This window comes from Cyprinodon tularosa, unplaced genomic scaffold (assembly GCF_016077235.1).
Source record: "Cyprinodon tularosa strain WSP-4 unplaced genomic scaffold, ASM1607723v1 ctg110, whole genome shotgun sequence".
Taxonomy (NCBI): Eukaryota; Metazoa; Chordata; class Actinopteri; order Cyprinodontiformes; family Cyprinodontidae; genus Cyprinodon; species Cyprinodon tularosa.
In genome coordinates this window covers 508885-527337 of record NW_024037894.1, presented here as the reverse complement: position 1 = coordinate 527337, position 18453 = coordinate 508885, and the positions used below count along the sequence as shown (strand labels likewise).

Here is an 18453-nt window from a genome sequence, read left to right as displayed (position 1 = left end):
AGAAAATCAGATAAACCAAATAAATAAACAGCATGAGCTGCTGTAAAATGTTTGCATGTCTGTTGATAGATTGACCAGCAGATGGCAGCATCGAGCTGCAGTAAGGATCGTAGAAGCAGTTCCAGAGAGCGAGAAAACTTAAAAAAAAAAAAAAAAAAAAGAAAAGATCCCAGAGAGAACAGGGAATAAAACTAATAGAATAACATGTTGGCGGTGAGACTGGGTCTCTTTTAATCTCTGTTATATTTCGCTGTTTCTGACATTAAACTCACCGCAACAACATGAATTTGTTTGAACTTTCACCGGGCAGATTCTGGTGATGAATAATGATTCAGGTGTCTTTTCATATTCCCCGAAAAAAGCGGTTTAAGCCACAAAATGATCAACTAAGTTCAATCCAGTTTATTTATAAGTGTTTATCATCTCAAGGCACTTTACAGTTCACCAGATCATGCAGTCAAACTGATTAAAAGTTTTCTATCTAAGGAAAACCAGTTGATTACATTGACACATTGACTTGAACGCAATCCCTCACACTAAGCATGCTTGTAGCGACAGTGGAAAGGAAAAACTCCCTCTTAACAGGAAGAAACCTCCAGTATAGGATCGGAACATTTTATATATTTATTTCAGATTTGAGAGATACCCCATTTATTTTTCTATGTTTTTATTTTATCATTGCCATACTTTCCATCCTGTAGTGTTTTTTTATTCACTTTGAGTCTTTGGCTCCTGTTAAAAAAATAGTTGTTGTTTTTTTTTGCAATTTAATTTCTAATGTATTTCCCTATTATTTGAAATATCCCTGAGAGGATGCAGCTATTTCATCCTTTCCTCTATCCTTGATGCTTATGAAGTGGAGCTGATTCCCTGCAGGTAAAAGTGAAACCAGCTGCCCAGAAACCTCTGTGGGTTTTAGGAAGTCCCTGTAACCCTTGGTTAGTTTGGCACACTGTCCGCGCTTTGTGGTGGCTCCACACCCCGCTCCGCTCCTCTCTCCATTCGCATTGCATTTCTTTGCGCTCCGGATGCAGACAAAGAAAAGGGAAAAAAAAATTCTTTTTTTTCAGCCCGCCCTGTTCTGCAGCTGATAATCTAGCACCAACTCAAATGAGCGGGTTCCAGTCCAGCCTGGGCTGTGGGTCACTTTTCCGCATCCATTGCGCAGGAAGAGAAGCGCGGTCATCTGGGCGCACAGGTGGCTGCTCTCTCCAAACGGTGCCAAACCATCTTGCACAAGAGTGGACAAAAAATAAAAAAGTAATAAACAAACAAAACTGACCAACTGCAGAAGAATTCGATCTGCGTTTGATTTAAGTTAAATGAATAAAAAAATGGATTTGCGTGAAGGATGCTGTGATGAGGAGAGGAGGGGACATGGGCGGGGCTGAGGCGCTTCTCGTTTCCCCTCCACGCTTAGCGGGGCAGCAGGGCTGGAAACACCTCCCGGGAGCTCAGTCCAGCACGGAGAGCCGCCTGGCCAAAGGAACGCGCCTCACACTAACCAGGATTACCAACAATTCCTGAAAAATATACCTGCTCTTTATGGCATGTGGCTTGTAACTTTACTCCTGTTGTACTCTCTCCAAGAAGGTAAGAAAATCATATTTGAGAAAATATCACACATTAACTTATTGCTATTTAAGGTGAATGAAAAGTTGCATGATGAAGCTGTGGTTCATAAAACATTTTTTTAATTCTGCATTATCATCGAGCTTCGACAGAAAAAAAAAATCCAGAGATCTGATTGTTCTTGCTCATTAAAATCAAATTGTATGAAACTGTTGCAGCGGATTGAGCAGAATGCATTGCATTTATTTAGTATATATTTAGTTTTCATTTTATTTTATTTTATTTGCAGCAGAGCTCTCTGTCTCTCAGATGGTGCTGATATAGCGCGGATTGTTTTCGCATTACCAACTCCAGTTATGAATATGTAAAATGGCTGAATGGGGAGAATGAGGTGCAAACAGAGCGGGATCTGGGCAGAGATGAATATGAAAATAAAATAAAAATGCACTTAAAATTAACTCATTTGCAATTTTTGTTTTAAAAGATTTTTTTCCACTTTGGTTCAAAGTTTTTATAAGTGGAGGTCTGTGATTTATTTTAGTATCTAGGTGCTTCCATCTTGTAGCTTCTGCTAATTGCAGCTGTTTGGATGGACTGATTGGAGGGGGGGGGGGGGGTTGCTACAGAGACGCTCTTATTTTTAGGATGAGATTTTTTTTTCTTCCTATTAGGGCAAATTGTTGTAATTTGATGGCAAATAAAAGGGGCCCCTTTTCTTCCACATCGGCCTTATTAGTGTAATAGGTCTACAGCCACATAAAGGCCATAATTAGAGCATTCAGGTTTGTCCTTCTCTCTTAATTCATCGCCCCCCCCCCCCCTTTTTTTTTTGTTAAATAATAAATAAAAAAAACTCCTCTGACTTCTTTAAGCCTGCACAAATGTTCCCTTTAAATCAGCCAGGGTGTGTCCTGTCCAAGATGGAACAAATCCCTGTTGTGAAGTTGATCATTGAGCTTTTTTTTTTTTTTTTTTTTTTACTGTGCATCAAAAAAATAATCCCAGCAAATCTGCGTCGAGAATTAAGAGGAATTCAACACTCCCAACAACAGAGGGTATTTATAGGCCTTGGTGGGCACCCTGTCTGCCTGGACCCTTTTTTTTTTCATCTAATTTTGTCAACATTAGCTGAAGCTTTGAGGAGTTAGTATGTTTGTGTTTTGTTGCTTTTTTTCTAAAAGTCCAGGATAATGGGACCTAGAAAAAATGGCCGTTTTAGCGCATAAAAAGGCCCTATCCCATAAGCTTCATTTTCATCATTCTGATTTATTTTTTTAATGTACATTTTAATTAAGGAAAATTATTCTCATCAAACAGACATATATTAATTTAAAAGTTTTTTTTTCTCTTTAATATAATTTATAAATTGTAATTTCAGAGCCTGACAGAGGGCTCAGCGAAATCACATTAAAATACGCAAATTTATTTCACCAATTGAGGAACTCCGGGGGCGTGGGTGCAGATTAGAGTCTTGCCCGGTCATGTTCCTCCCTAATAGCGCACCTGGACCCCCGCGGACGTGTCCGCGCGCGTGTGCCAACTAGCGCGGGCGCGTGCACAGTAGGCGCGCGAAGGGGACGCCCCTGGAAATGGTTGCGCTGGTAGGAGATGCTTATTCTAGTTTTTGTTTTTTAACTGCAGCACAACCAGAAAATAAATAAACAAATAAATAAAATGTTTGGGCCCTAAATAAAAAACATAAAATTGAATAAACTCAGTTCCAAAGTTTGCAATGGATCTTCAAAATCACCCTGTCTCTGTTGGTGTTTTTGTAAAAGTAGATGTGCAGTTTGACTCTCGTGGTCTTAAAATGTGCAGGCTGTTTTTATGCACTAATTAACAATCATGGAGCAAAATTTATTTTAATATTCTTAAGAAAATCTGATCTCATGGGAAAAAAATCAATTAAGTAATTTTTTTTTCTACCAATTTTCCAGGTTAAAACCAGAATCTATTTTAATTGGAGTTGTTTAATAAGGGGTGTGACGGTGGAGGAGTGTGTGTGAGTGTGTGTGTGTGTGTGTGTGTGTGTGTGTGTGTGTGTGTACCCCTTGTTCACAGTAAAATCCTCCACCCCCTCTTCCCCTCTCTGCAAAAGAGACACATTACAGCTGGAACTGAGTAATATGCAGCTTTTAATGACAGGCCACATCCAGGCCTCCTTTTTTTATATATATATATATATCAGATTTAATCTGGCATTACTTCCTTTTACCCTCCAGGACATAAAACGTCAATCTGTCGGAAGGCCATGAAGAAAGATAGTTAATTTGTCTGTTTGACCTTTCTTTGAATGTGATTTTTTTATTAAAATTTATTTATTTCTCTCTGAAATAACTCTATTAAAGCTTCTAACATGTAAAATCTAAATATTAGAAAAATAATAAAGAGTTTGTATAATTTGCTTTTAAATCTCACATCTCCACTTATGGATTAACTAAAAAAGCAGAACAGCTGCTGTCAAAAGTTGCTCCTAAAAGTCCTGTAGGATATAGCTCAGCTTTTCCTCAGTTTGAACCAAGGGAGGACAGTAAGATAAATCCACAGACCAACACCAAATATGAATGTGCAAAATTTTCTCCAGTAAGAACTCTGTGTATCAACACAGCCTTTGCTAAATTGAGCTCATCTGAATTTCATTGGACGCTGCACATTTCTCTAAAAAAGAGGGAGCGTTCTGCAAAAATGTCAAATCTGAAGCAAGTAGTTTTTTTTTTGTTTTTGTTGTTGGATCTCCCTCTGTCTCCATCTCTCTCTCCCTCCATCTCCCCCCTCCCTCCCTCCCTGCCTTGCTCAGTCGCTTCCTCTCGCAATAACTCCCCTCCCTCTCTTCCCCTCATCACTAGGCAGAATTAAAGGCTGGGGGAGGGGCAGTTTATGCAGACTGTGCTGGGACTTGTGATCTACAGATTTGATATTCACATTAAGAGAGAAACTGGCTGCTTTGAAGTGAGGGGGGAGCAGATCCCTGGGGATTGCTGAAGTAGCACACTTTTTCTTTTTTTACTGACACAGCATGGTCCGGGTCTTTTTTTTGGGGGGGGGGGGGGGGGGGGGGGGGGCAAGATTTTGGGGGAACAGATTGCTGGGGACAAGGGAGGGGAATATAGAGAAGCCCCCCCATTGATCAGATCCAACTTCAGCGACCTTCCAACTTACTGCTGTCGTCATTTCGGACCCCCTCCAACACACATACATGTTTACACCTGTCTGCATTCCCCCACATCGACTCCCTTCCCTCACCCTGCTCCAGGTTATCCTCCCATACATAGTTGCCACCCAAATCAAAACACAACTTTCTGTCCTGAAAACAGCAGACGGATGAGTGATGGCGAGATGGCAGGCCAAGCAAAGAGGGAAAAAACTGAAAATGAAGCTGGTTATAAAACAGAGCGGGGGGGAAAAGAGGAGAGAGATTTTCCTGACAGCTCACGCTGCTAATCTACGTGCAGAAATCAAATTCTAGATTTGACCTTTTGCGTCCAGACCTATTGATGTGTTGGACATTATTTTTAGGTCGAAATTTGTGAGACGAGATAAGCATGAGGATGTTTTGTCTTCGGTTGGGCACATTTCCTTTGGAGTTGTAGGAAAATGTGTGAATTTGAATCATTTCGGGGGCTGTGGAGGTTGTTTTCTCCTCGTCAACACGATACAGCTGTGAACGTAGAGTGTGTCTGTGTGCATTCGCATCCTGGAGAGGCGTAGATCAGCTGCATTATGCATGATGAAACCTTGCATAGGTTATGACTTCTGCTTCTCCGCCATACATATTCATGCATGGCTCACTGGCAGGGCGTGTAAAATAGTTCCTGCGACTCTGACAGCCTGAGCTGCAGCTCCAGCGGTGCCATCAGCGCCGCCAACACCTTCCTGTAACGGCTGGTTTTCTCTCCGGGGCTGTGTCTGAATGAGGCTGATGAAGCCTCCTGGGTGCAGAGGAGCTGCAGTAACACCTTCAAGAAAACTATGCGCCACTATGGATGCCAGGGTATCAACTGTCCACCATGCTGCAAAGCCTGGGCAGCAACAGTTTTTCTTTTTATAACATTATTCCCAACATTTAATTATCAAATGTATTCCTAAATGAACACACTTAAAGGGAAATATTTTAGTTTACAATTTTAAAAGGCAATATATGATATCCCCCATTTTTTATGTTAAATTCAGTTAAATTTATTTATATAGCACCAATCTACAACAAATGTCATTCCAAGGCTCTTTACAGAGACAATTTAACCAGATCATCCTGTCAGATTGGTTCAGTTTTCTGTCTAAGAAAAACCAGTTGATTGCATCGAGTCATTGACTCTTCAGCAATCCCTCACACCAAGCATGCTTGTAGTGACAGTGGAGAGGGAAACTCCCTTTGAACAGGAAGAAACCTCCATCATAATCAGAACAAGACTTAGTGTGAGCGGCGATCTGCTGAGGCTGACTGGGGTTCAAGGAGACAGAAGCAGACATAGAAAAAGAAGCAGAGATACACAAGTTAGTCCAGTTAGTCACAGTTAGAGAAACAGGACTACACTGAAAAACAGGCTAAGCTCCAACATCTAAAAACAAAGGTGTTAATGTCAGCAGCACAGGTGATATTTCTCTCCAGGTTGGAGTCACAGCCAAACAGGAACAGACCAGATAATGTTCTCCTCCTACTAGGATGAGAAAAAGCAGAGAGAGCGTAACGTTAGAGATTGAACTAACAAATTCTGCAGAGTGGGAGAAAAGAGATAAAATGAAGCGGAATGATGAAAAAGGGCTCCCTATGTCCTCCAGCAGCCTAAGGCCCCGTCCACACGAACCCGAACCCTGGCCTAAACGCACAAATTTTTCACCAAACCAGCCTCTCATCCACACGAAGCCGGCGTTTCGGGGGTCTGTAAACAATCTTTTTTTTATTCAGCCTTCAGAGTGGGAAGATTCTGAAACGCTGTTTTCGCGTTTCCATCTTTAAGCTCTAACCGCATTTTTTTTTTTTACACGCATGCGTCATAGCGTCGCCTCTAAACACGCATGCGCGACACAGTATCACAACAACAATGGCGCCATACTGTGTAATGGTTGCTGCTCATGCTACTCACCCTGCTGTCGGGCTTACAACAGAATCTTCTTCTTCTGTAATATCTCCAGGAAGAACAGAGCAATATCAACGACATAGTTCAGCACCTGAATTTGACTTAACCACGAAAATGGACCCGCAGGGCAACCATGTATAAATATTAGTGCGCATGCCCAACATTTAGTCGCTTATTTTTGCTTTGGCACCACAGCACCACTTACAGGCCTGGCATACATTTTGCAGCGTTTTCATGCATTCGTGTGGACGATCACATTTATTTTACGTCTCCTTCTTTACGACAAACGTTTTGGAAAATATCAGCGTTTCGTGTTCGTTTTGACTTCGTGTGGACGGGGCCTAAGCCTATAGGACAGGGGTAATCAATTAAAAATCAGCGCGATCCGAATAAACAAAAGTAGAGAACAACAATCGTTGAGTTTGGTATTTAGACAATTTCCTGATTCACATATTTTATAAAACACCTGAACTGGCTGTTTGTTTGTTTTTCTTTTTTCTTCTTTTTTATGGCTTAATGAGAGAAGTGGGCTTTGGGCTGCCCTGCAAGGTTTAAACCTGGGTTTGAATGGCGACAAAGCCATTCTCAAGCTCAAGGTGCCCATTCATTAGCCTGGATCAATATATATATATATATTTGAATATGTCCATGGTGGAGAATCCTGCTTCATAGCAGTAGGTTGAGCCAAACATACTCAGGGTCATCTCTGAGCACGCCATTGCACTTTTCTGTCATTGGTTCACCGTGCTTCTTCCAGCAGTCTAAACTTTCTTTCATGCTTTCTAATCACCTGCCGGCTTGCCACAGGTTTGCCTGCTGTATCTAAAAGTAGTTAGTGGCAACAGCCCTGACCAACACAGCTCATTGGTTAATATGCATCACATGTAGCCTGGTCCTTGAGGGCTTTACCGTACAAACAGGAGAAGTGGTGCAAGTGAAATTCGGCACTGCTGTCGGACAACATGCGGTAATTTCCAAATGTTTTAAATCAGATCGGGGTTGCATTAGCCGGCAGGTAGATCCGGACCGTGGTCCGCTAATCCGTGACCTCTGGTATTGCAAAATAGCTATAGAGATTGCTCAGTTATATTTAAGACAAATTTTTTGGTTATGAAAAATAAGACGTATGACACAGTGACCCGTTTAAACTGTGCATTTTTAATGACTTTAAAACTTGTGTTTTGTACCAGGATGTGCGTTTGGTGTCTTTTGTAAAATAGTTTTCTTTATAGAGATCATTTTGTGTGACACTTTCCTTGATTATCTTTTCTTTCATTTAACTAAATAATCCAAAAGTAATAACAGCTTTAACTATTTTTGCAAGTGAAATGTAGATATTATGAAGTAAAGTTTATGTACTAAAATGGCAAAAGTTGGACTGCCTTGCCTCTGTTTGAAAGTCACGCTGCTAGCTTTACCTTCCAACCTGAAATTGCTAGACAAGAAAATAAACATAGTTTAAGTACATAAAACAAGAAATGATTTTAAGTGATTATGAAAAAAAAATAGATAAGATAAAGTTGTGTTTTAAAACTCTTGTCAAATTAAAATTTGTTTTTCTAATTCTGAGTTAATAAAAGAGTTGCGGAAGTTCCTCTTTGTGTTTTATAAACTCATAAAGACAGAAATTAGAGACACGTGTAGAAATTACTCTTATTTAATAAGTTGAACTAAAGGTGAACAAAAACATCCATATTCCTTAAAAAAGCAGCTATCTTTAGCTTTCCACCAACAAGAAGTCAGATTTCAACTTCAGCAAAGTTAGCAGCCAAACGACTAGCAGGATCCTCCTAAGCTCGACATATCAGTGGTAGCTCATTTGTAATGCTGCCATCATGTTCCTGCAAAACTAAATGATTTTAAAGTCATGTGGTTTTAAGTTTCTGACTTTGTGTTATTCATTTTTTTGCAAAATGTCCAGTTGGTGACAAACCAGCTACGCAGAGATAAATCTGCTCTAAGTTGTTCTGTTTTTTTTATTTAAAAACGTAATATTTCTGGAAAAGATCTGAAATAAACTTCTAGATTCAAAATATGTCTGTTCCTTTTTTGTCTAAAACCAGAAAAGGTCAGATTTTATGTAATTAAAGCATAAAATACATCCCCTGCTTTCAACAACTAGCCCCCACTCACTACCCGCACACCCTAGAAATAAAGCCGCAATTGTGAGGGTTTCATAATCTTCCCTAGCAATTAGGACACCTCCCTGCAAAGTTGACATTGTGGTACATAATCCACTGCGTATTTATGATATAAGCCACCATAAGATAAGAGACAAAGCTTATAAAAAAAAAAAAAAAAAAAAAAAAAAATCAAGCATTGGACCTAAAACTGGATTAAGCTGAGCTTGGTAAACTAACCTTTTCCTTTATCAGGTATGATTAGTCTTTAAAAGTAATTATTATACTATAGCTGGCAGTTTATACTATAAAGGGGTCACCAACGCGGTGCCCGCGGGCACCAAGAGGCCCTCAAGGACCACATGGGGGGCCCTCTTCGTCTTCTGAAAACAGAACAACTCACTCAGTGGGTTAAGTTTAATTTTTTTTATTCTTTTAATCATTTATGTATTATTTCATCATGTTAACTATTTCATCATATTTCAGTATATTTCATATTTCAGCATATTTAATATTGTCATTTTCCACAAATGACAATATTAAAATGAAAATTAGAAATGAATAAAAGAATAAAATAAGAATAAAAATGAGTTTCTTAAGGATGAGATTTACTGTAGGTGAACACCGATCCCTCCAGTTCATAGATCAGTATTGGTAGCCCTTCCTATGACTCGGTAGCCATGAAGTAGCCCTCAGCCTTAAAAAGGTTGGTGACCCCTGGTTTATAGTGTAATAAATATTCTAATTACAAAGCCATAGGACGGAATTACATAATAACATGCCATTTTTTAATCAAAATTGAAGATTTAGAAATTATTGCTCTTAACATTTTTTGGTGGCTTTTAAAATGCTCCTAAAGTTTAGTCCTAGAAGGACTGTTTCATCATCCTACCTCCAGCACAGACAGCGACCAACTGATGTTTTCTCTCTCCCGCTTGTGCCCCCTTGCTCTCCTTCTGAGCTAGCAGCTGCAAGCTGCTGCCCTCTGTCCCCGCTCTGATGTGCTGTTTTTCCCACCGTGGTTCCTTATCTCCAGAGAGGGGAATGGCTAGCAGTCTCTGGTGCTCTGTCTGCCAGTGTTCTCATACTGATTTCCTGCTGCCCATGTTTAAATTTCAAAACACTGAAGTTTAAACAGGAGCAGTTTAAACACCAGAACGCCAATGCCAGTAGCTTTGTTTGGCTTTCAAAAGTAAAAACAAATGAAAACTTTGAGTCACTCTGTAAGATTCCTGTCCCTGTCTGTGGCCCTTCCTCTGCAAATCAGCACCTGAAATCTCTTGTTTTTAAGCATTACAGTAGATTCATAACCCCTACTCCTTGTTATGTCCACTTCCCCTACAAGCAAAGAGGAATTGGAACACCACTGCCCTCACCTCACGGGAATGAGCAAAATTTAAGGGTAGAGCTAAAAGGCAAGTTGGTGTATGGGATTTGGTCACTAGTGAAACCATTGGAAACAGCAATGGATATTGGTAAATCTGTGATGACTTCACCAGCTCCAACAATCTATGATTGATTTAATTGCATAACTTTTCATCATAACCAGTTTTTTTTTATAAAACAAAAGTTTTTTGTCGAAATGTAAAAATACAGGATCCAATTATAAGGAATAAACATTAAAAGTTGGATAGCTACATAAGGAATAAACGAGCACACAGAATCTACAAAATGCAATTACCCAAAAAAGAAACATAAGCAGTAATTATGATTAAAAAATCTAGTTTTAGTAAAATTTACTTTATATATGTCAATTAAAAATGTGTCATCAAAAAATCTTTTAGCATTCTATCGCACTGCACAATTAGAAATTATATTCGTAAGTTAATTTAGTGTGACAGTTGTATAGTGCTTTTGTTTTTCTTTAGAGAATGAAAACTTCACATTAATGCGGGACATCAGTGAAACTCTTCTCTCTGAGGATCTTTTTGTACGTCAGAGTTACAGGATGCAAAAAAAAAGGATGTGCAAATAATGTCGAAAATCCTTAGTGTCGTCAGGATTAATGCTGGTTTTTTGTTCAAAAGTATCCACGCTTCGCCAAGGGTTCACTGCTCTTGTCACATGTAGCCTCTCTCTCTTATCAACGGCAATTCTTATTATGTGGCTCTAAAACTGATACTAAAAAATTCTGTATGATAATGTTTTAAAAATACTCAAAAGCTTTAGGATATTTTTTTTTTATTTCGGGAGCCTTAAAAATGAAAAAATAAGAGCCATGACTAACTAGTAAAGAACTCAAGTCAGAAGCTCTTTTGGAAAAGAAAAGCAATGAATATATCTAATTACTGAAAAAGGTAAAAACAAACCATATCCACACTTAAGGGTGTGGATTTCTAAACAAGTTTTTACATATGGTGAGTTCAGTGATCAGAAAAAATCATTGGAGTTTTGAAGTCTAAATTGACGGATTTGTTTGTGCACATCTGATATTGATGCTTTCCTTTATTCCTTTATAAAGACTCCTTCCTAATTGCTCCTGTTAGCAATGAAACTGTAATCTGTGTTTTGTTTTTGATCCAGTGAAGAGTAGTTATTAATTAAAGCTACAGTGTGTAACTTTTAGCGACATCTAGCGGTCAGACTACAGACCGCAGCAACATGAACATCTCCCCCCACCGCTTCTCCCCCCCAACAGTACGGCGAGCATTACGGGACAAAATGTCTTCCACGACGTCCGCACCTACCTTCGACCTACCTTCTCAAGTGATGAGGTTTGTTTACATAGATAATTTCACAGATAGTATTTCATTAGTCTGTGTAGGGTATAGATTTCATGTAGACTTAAGATAATAAATATACCCGTTATTTTTTCTACATCGTTATGACGTTTTGGTGATCTCGCTATCGCTAGTTTGTTGCCTCTGCGCTGTCGTAGCGCAAAGATGTCTGCCTCCATGGCTGCGAGACCTGCTCCTATGTAATTATAAATAACGAATTCTAAGGCAACGCAAATATTAAGGTTAAGAGGCTGAGCTCGTAGATGATGATAAATAACATAGTTATGTATAATATATTACATTTCTGACTGTATATCCCTGTAATTATTACTTTTTAGCTTTAAATAATTTTCTTTTTTGTTTTGTTTTGACTTTGAATAACATGCATACTTTCTCTTAATTTTATTAGTTAGTTGTTTATTCAAAACTTCAACTTTCTTCATGTATTTTAGTAATTTATACCTAATTTAATTTGAGCATATATAGAAGACAGAGGGAATAGAGCCGAAACAATTAATCAGATGAATCATTTATTGAAATAATTGTCAACTAATTTAGTAATTGATTAATAGTTAACTGGAGAATAGAGACTGTAAAATGTGTCTTTAGCTGACATAGCGACCCATTTAGCAATTATACAAAAATTGTAAAAAAAAACAAAAAAAAAAAACAACAACAATTTTTTAACATTTTGCTTTTAAGACAAAAAAAAAAACGTTTTTCATCTGTGTATCAGTAGAACTCCTCAAGTGGAAAACATTTAGTTTTACCTGGTTTAATTTCATATAAAATCTTCTTTAAGGAACCTTTGGCTCTCTGATCCTTAATTGAAATGTTGATTGACAGATTAATCAATTTGAAAAATACTCTTTTGTTGCAGCCCTAATGAGAAATTAAATACTTGTATCTATGTCACCTCACTGTGAGAACTTTTCAGCCAGTTAATGCCATTTTCAGGATGAATTATTTGAGCTTAATGGAAAAAAATAATTTAAAGCAGCTCCAGAAAGTGTGTGAGGTTTCATTTGCCCTTCAAGACTATCAATATACTGCAATATTTTTGGAAAAGAGTTGTTGAAAGACAGACGTTCTTTGCTCTGGATGGTTCTGACCTGGAAGGTGTGATGCCTCCTTGTCCCTCAGCATCAACACTTATTGATGGTTGAACCAAACAAACCAATTCCTGACTAGATTTTCTGGAACAATCCTCAGTGTTTCCATCCATCTCCATTACTGAATGCTAAGCTGGCTCCAACAGTGTTCTTCTTCAGACGTCACCACATGGAGATAAGTTTATCCTGGCTGGTAATCAGCATGCTGCTGTCAAGCTACTAAATGTAGGATATTTGGATATTTTTATTATATTTCCTAATAACTCAGAACCACCTTGTGTCTCCTGCTGCAGGATTTTAAAGCAAAATTACATGAAATCAATATGCCGTCATCAATACTTTCAGATGAATTTCACCAGACCAACTCTCTCCCTCAAACAGCTTTTAGGGGACATTTTTGGAATTTATTTGTATAAACAGAGAAAGCGTTAAAGATTTTCTGCTATTTTTATGGAATTCAAGTTGTTAGAAAGTGTATCGATGAAGACAGAGCTAAACCTATAGAAGGCTGCGCTGAAAGCCACGCTGGCTCCATCCAACATGGCTGACACCAGAGCGGATATGAAGGTTTTTATCTGTGTGTATTTGTGTTATGTATGTGTTTTGACATGCTTTCGACTACCGGGAGTTCTTTCTGATCCACTTCCAGCACCATCACTCCCACTGCCCCCCGATGCCCAAATGCCTCCAGGGCACATAATCTACTGAATGAGAGGTTCTTTCACTGCCCGCAACACCGCCCCAACCCCCCCGAGCGACCCCTCACTTCCCTACTTTCCTGCTGTCCTCCCATTGGGAGATTATAGATATTGCAATCTTTAATATGGGCTTTATGCTTAGGGGCCAATATCAGTAATCTGTGGGGTGGGGGTTGGGGAGTGCGGGGTCTGACCTGGTTTTTTGGAGCCCACCACTGGACTGCCAGACATATTTTCATATACCATCTGTAACATGCCCAGATTGACTCAAACCTAGGATCCCCTTTATTTGAAGTTACAAAATAATAACATTATAAAAATTTTCAAAAAATAATTTACATGTTACAGTAAATCATTATATATTTTGATAAGTTTAATCTGCTCAGACTTAAAATATCTAGCTTTGATTAACAGAAATATGTTTAAGAAAGCTTTATGTTAAAATTATACAGTCTATAATAATAATCATTACATAATAACTCAGGTTATTAATTGACAAAGCATCAGACATTAATTTAACCATCCTGATGAAATCCATAAAACTGGTCTTCCCTTCATGGAACATAATCTGCAGTGTTGGGCTCCATTGTTCATTAATAAAACTGCAATAACAATAAAAACATTGCTGGTTAATGATGTGATTCCCACAATAGAGTTTGAAAAAAATATATTTTTAAAGCATACTGTTAAAAAACACGTTCTGCTTGTTCTCCTGACAAAGCAGACCTTTAAAACAGAAATGTAAAGAAACTCTAAATTAGAGACGTTCAAGGTGGCTCTGTATTCTTGTGCATCTTATTTCTCTCTTATTTCATGTCTATCTGAGAAAGATTCTTATTTAAAAGGGCAGATTTTATCTTAATTCAATTATTGTAAGAAAATACAAATAAGAACAACTGAAAATATTAGACTCTTTAAAGACACATTAAATCTAAAGTAGGTTTTTTAGTTTAGCAGGTAGGCTCTGGTGAGCTTAAAATGACAGATCGACCAATATATATTAGTCTATGCTGGTTAATTTGACATATTAACTGATCCCAAAACTGTGCAGCTGTGTTTTTGGGGGGACGATTTTTGAAGTAATATTCTAAGTCTTAGTTGAAACAGAAACAAACATTTCTGAATAAATGAAACCAAACCTTAAAGGTGCTGCAGGATTTTCTGTAAGTAATGCAGAAGGGAAGATAACGTTGAAATAGAAATAAGTATTTTTCTGCAAAAGCAGTAAAGTCCTGCAACAAGTAAAATGTTTGGTGAAACTCTATTTTCTGGTAATTATAATGAATTTATAATTCCAACTGAGGACAAAAGATGATATTTGATCATCAAATCAGATCAATGAAAAAGAAAATTACTGTAAAATGGAATTCCCGATCATGTTTTATGCTTTGATTTTGCTCAGTTTGTTAGTAAATAAAGCGCTTTATGTACATTTACATTAACCATACAGGTACGATTAGGAGTAGGTGGTAAACTAGAAACCTTGTTATAGAATATATTTTCAGAGCTGTTTCAGTTAAAGCTCCTTTGGGTTTGAATCCAGTCTGAACGTTGGTGTTCTGCGAAGCTGATGAGGCATTAAGATTTTAATGTTAAGTTGATGGATGTGGGAGTAAACATTCTTATTAAGACTGATACTGATTCCTAGTATCTACACAGTCTAAGTAAAAATGATATTATAAATAGATTGAGATTTGTTAGGAATAAGAATTTACTTTTTGCTGGAATTCTATTTAGGCTCAGAAAGGACTAAAAACTATCTATTCTAGATGGATGCTCGGTGTAAATAACCTTATTTAATCAGGATCCATGGCAGCGGGGATGCTGCAGCATCCCGTAGTGGCGAGAGCGAGATTAAAAAAAAAAGTATTAAAAATATTTTGCACAATTCATACATTTCTCATAAATATTTTGGGGAAATGATTTTGCCTTTTTTATTTTTCTATTACGTTTATTTGGTTTTTAATTTAATATTTTGAGGCTTAATCAACACAAGGAAGTTGAGTAGTCGTGGTAACGTCAAGCAAGCTAGAGTGTGGTCTCTCACTCGCGGCAGCAGACTAGTAAATCTATATAGTCTAATGACAGAAACGAGGAGTAAATATGGCACAGAAACGCATTTCGGATTTGTCCGTTTATGAGAGCCTTTATCTCCAACGACCCCAGAGCGCACCTCAACATTTGGACAACTGTAACCTGGCAGGGCGCCCTGCCTGTAGCTCAAAGTAAGAGCATGGTGCCACTATGCAGTTTAACGTAACCATAGTCTTTAGAGTGTTATTTTGATGTGGTGTTCTTTGTGTAATGGTTGTGGAGAACTATTCAATAACGTTTAAATAGTATAATAATATAATTATTTCCTTGTGTTTTGCGTAAAAGAATTTTGGAGCTAATATAGTCACGTGCGACTCTATTAAACACAGTGACTCAGGTTCATGCCACCCGACTAAATCTATGTTGTTATAGTGTTATTCAGAAGTTTAATTCATAGCACATATATTCACCTGAGAACTGATGATGAAAATAAAGTATTGACTTTGGCCTTTGTCCAAAAAACAAAACAAAAAGGTTTTAACTGCACCCCCTGTTCAAAAGATCCCTGTCAGGATCAGATGGTTTTTGGTCTTATTCATAGAGAATGGAGGATGGGGGGGGGGGGTATACACATGCTTCTAATTTAACCTGAGGCACAAATATTGAATTCAATTAACAGAGTTATGCCAACAGCTTCGTCTAAATCTAGTTAAGTATTTATTTTTAACATAATTTTAAAAAAGCAAACTGAGTTCATTGTAGACTTTGGTTCAAAAAGCCTAATCTAGCAAATTTACATTTAACAGATTCTATTTGGGCTTACTTAGGCCAGATTAGCTCAGTTTGTTTCAACTTTGTGGAGATTATTTAGTTATTTTATTGCTTTGATTAAATGTAATAAACTAATTTTCCAGTTAAACAACCTGGTTTAGTGGAACCAGTTCAAATAACTGGCTTAGATAATTTCAACATTTATATTTTTTATTGTTCTGTAGATCAATTAAACAAATGAAACCAATTAAAGTAACTCAGCTTTATTTAAAAACCACACAGTAAAACATGGCAGTTTGTGACAGAAGCAAATGCACCCGGAAAAAAAAATGTTTTACAGTAAATCTTAACAAGTTACTAAAATCTAAGGCCTGTCTCTTGATTGAAGATGTTCTAAAAATAAATCGAATTACTGGCCATACCTCTTAGTTTCTACTTCAGGTCGGCATTAATGATGACTCCAAATCCGTTTGGTCTGCAGTGTCTGCACGCTCAAAGCATGTTTGCTAATGAACTAGAGACCACACGCATATACTGCCCTATATTATTATCCCCAAATATAAGCTGGCTGATTTGTTTTCTATTTCTAGTTAAAATTTTAGTCCTATCAACCCTGTTTGCCTCTCTGGTTAAGTTTCTTTAATGTCAAACCTATTTCTGGTCTTAAAATCAGGTCTTTCCTATTATAACCCTGGAAAGTCTCTGATTGGTCAAAAAAAAAAAAAAAAAAAGACTTTAACCCAGAGCTTGACAGCAAACACCCTAAAACTTAGACTTAATGACCTCCTGTTCCCTTAGATCCCTGCTTTCTGCTCTGCCCACTATCCACATTTGTTAGAAAGAGAGAAAAAGCCGTTTTCCTATCCAAGCCTCCCCCCCAGTCAACCGACCCCCCCTGCCCACTGAAGTCTGCTGCAGTAAACCTCTAACTGCCCTCAAATCTCCCTTTAAAACCTCTGTCTTTGTCAGAGCCTTTGGAAACGTTTGAGATTTCTGTCACGGCTTCTTTTATTCTTCTTTATTGAGTCAGGCTGGATCACCTTCTCCTCCTGCAGCTTCCAAACATCCACGCTCTCTGCTTCTGTTCTCCTTTTGGACAAAATTATTACAGCCTCTCTCCTCTTGTTTGGGCTGCAGCCTCCCAATGTTACTGACTCTTTGCCTTTTAAAGGTTTTTCAACAGCACATTTCATAAAAACTAAGTGGACTAACTTTTTGTGATATCGCCAAGAAAAAAGTTCTGATTGAAGGAAATCACGGTCAAATTTCCACCTATCATCTGGATTAATGTAAGAACCGATTACCTATCCCTTAAACAGATCTTAAATCCATCTTTTTCTAGCTGCTCCTCCTTTATTACATTTATTTCCTCATAGTTATTCATGAGAATTTAGATTTTTCTTTCTCTTCTATCCGAACAGGAGATGGAGGACCTGGAATCAGCAATTCATTTCTATGTCATGTATTTGTTTTGCCCAGCTACTGAACCAGGAGAGTCCAATCTGGTTTAACCTGTGCAGATTAGACTCACCTGGTTCAGGATCTTGGCAGAAAAAATACATGACATATACCAGTTGACTCCAGATCCTCCATCTCTGCTCCGAACTGACAATTAAACAAATAAAAATACAAAGACAGTATAATCTTGGTTGTTTGGGTTATTTTAAATTTTGCAGGTTTCTGCCCGATCACAGATTACTGATCTTTAAAGAGCCTGACGGGCCGAATCGAATTTTGACCTTTCCCACTTTTTTTCATTCTTTTGTCATTTGTTATAATATTGCATCTTTTCTCAGGGAAAAACATTAAACTAGGCCTGTGGAACAATAAAAAAATGTGTTTAACATCGCTTAATGGCAAATATAAATCAAAGTTTACAGTGGTTTGTTTTAAAACCTTTGCAGAGGAGGATGAGATTGGTGGATAGGATCCAGGTATAGGCCAATCACAGAAAAATCCACACCCAATTGGCGTGATCAGTCCATGCATCCCCGTCTTTTAACTAACAAGTTAAAACATTTCTTATAAGGTTTTTGTTTGAATTAGAATGAGTGAATAGGTTTTGTTGTTCATGTGGAATAAATATTGTTTGATTTTAAAATGTAAGCACAGGTCCTTTTATTCTACTTTTCGATGCCCAACTTTTCCTCATGTCACTGTCGTGGTGTGGTTTCGGGGTTTGTGGACCAATGTGCAAAATATTTATTTACTAAAAGGAATTTACAGATGAGTCAATATCATGGCGGCTGGCAGGGAGACAGAGAAGAACAAAAAGCTCAAATGCAGGATGAAACGAAGGGGAGCAACGCAGAGGATTGCACCAGTAAAGGAGCAGAGAACAGTGCTGAACT

General features: G+C 37.9%; 1 protein-coding gene across 1 annotated transcript in view; it reads left to right on the top strand.

Moving 5' to 3' along the window:
* The first annotated feature begins 1362 nt into the window (after positions 1-1362).
* Positions 1363-18453, top strand: part of LOC119790941 (Down syndrome cell adhesion molecule-like protein 1 homolog) — a 98153-nt gene continuing 81062 nt past the window's right edge. The window contains 2 exon segments of the mRNA XM_038296723.1: positions 1363-1456; positions 1459-1593. Coding sequence (XP_038152651.1) covers positions 1378-1456; positions 1459-1593 — 214 coding nt within the window. The 5' untranslated portion in view covers positions 1363-1377.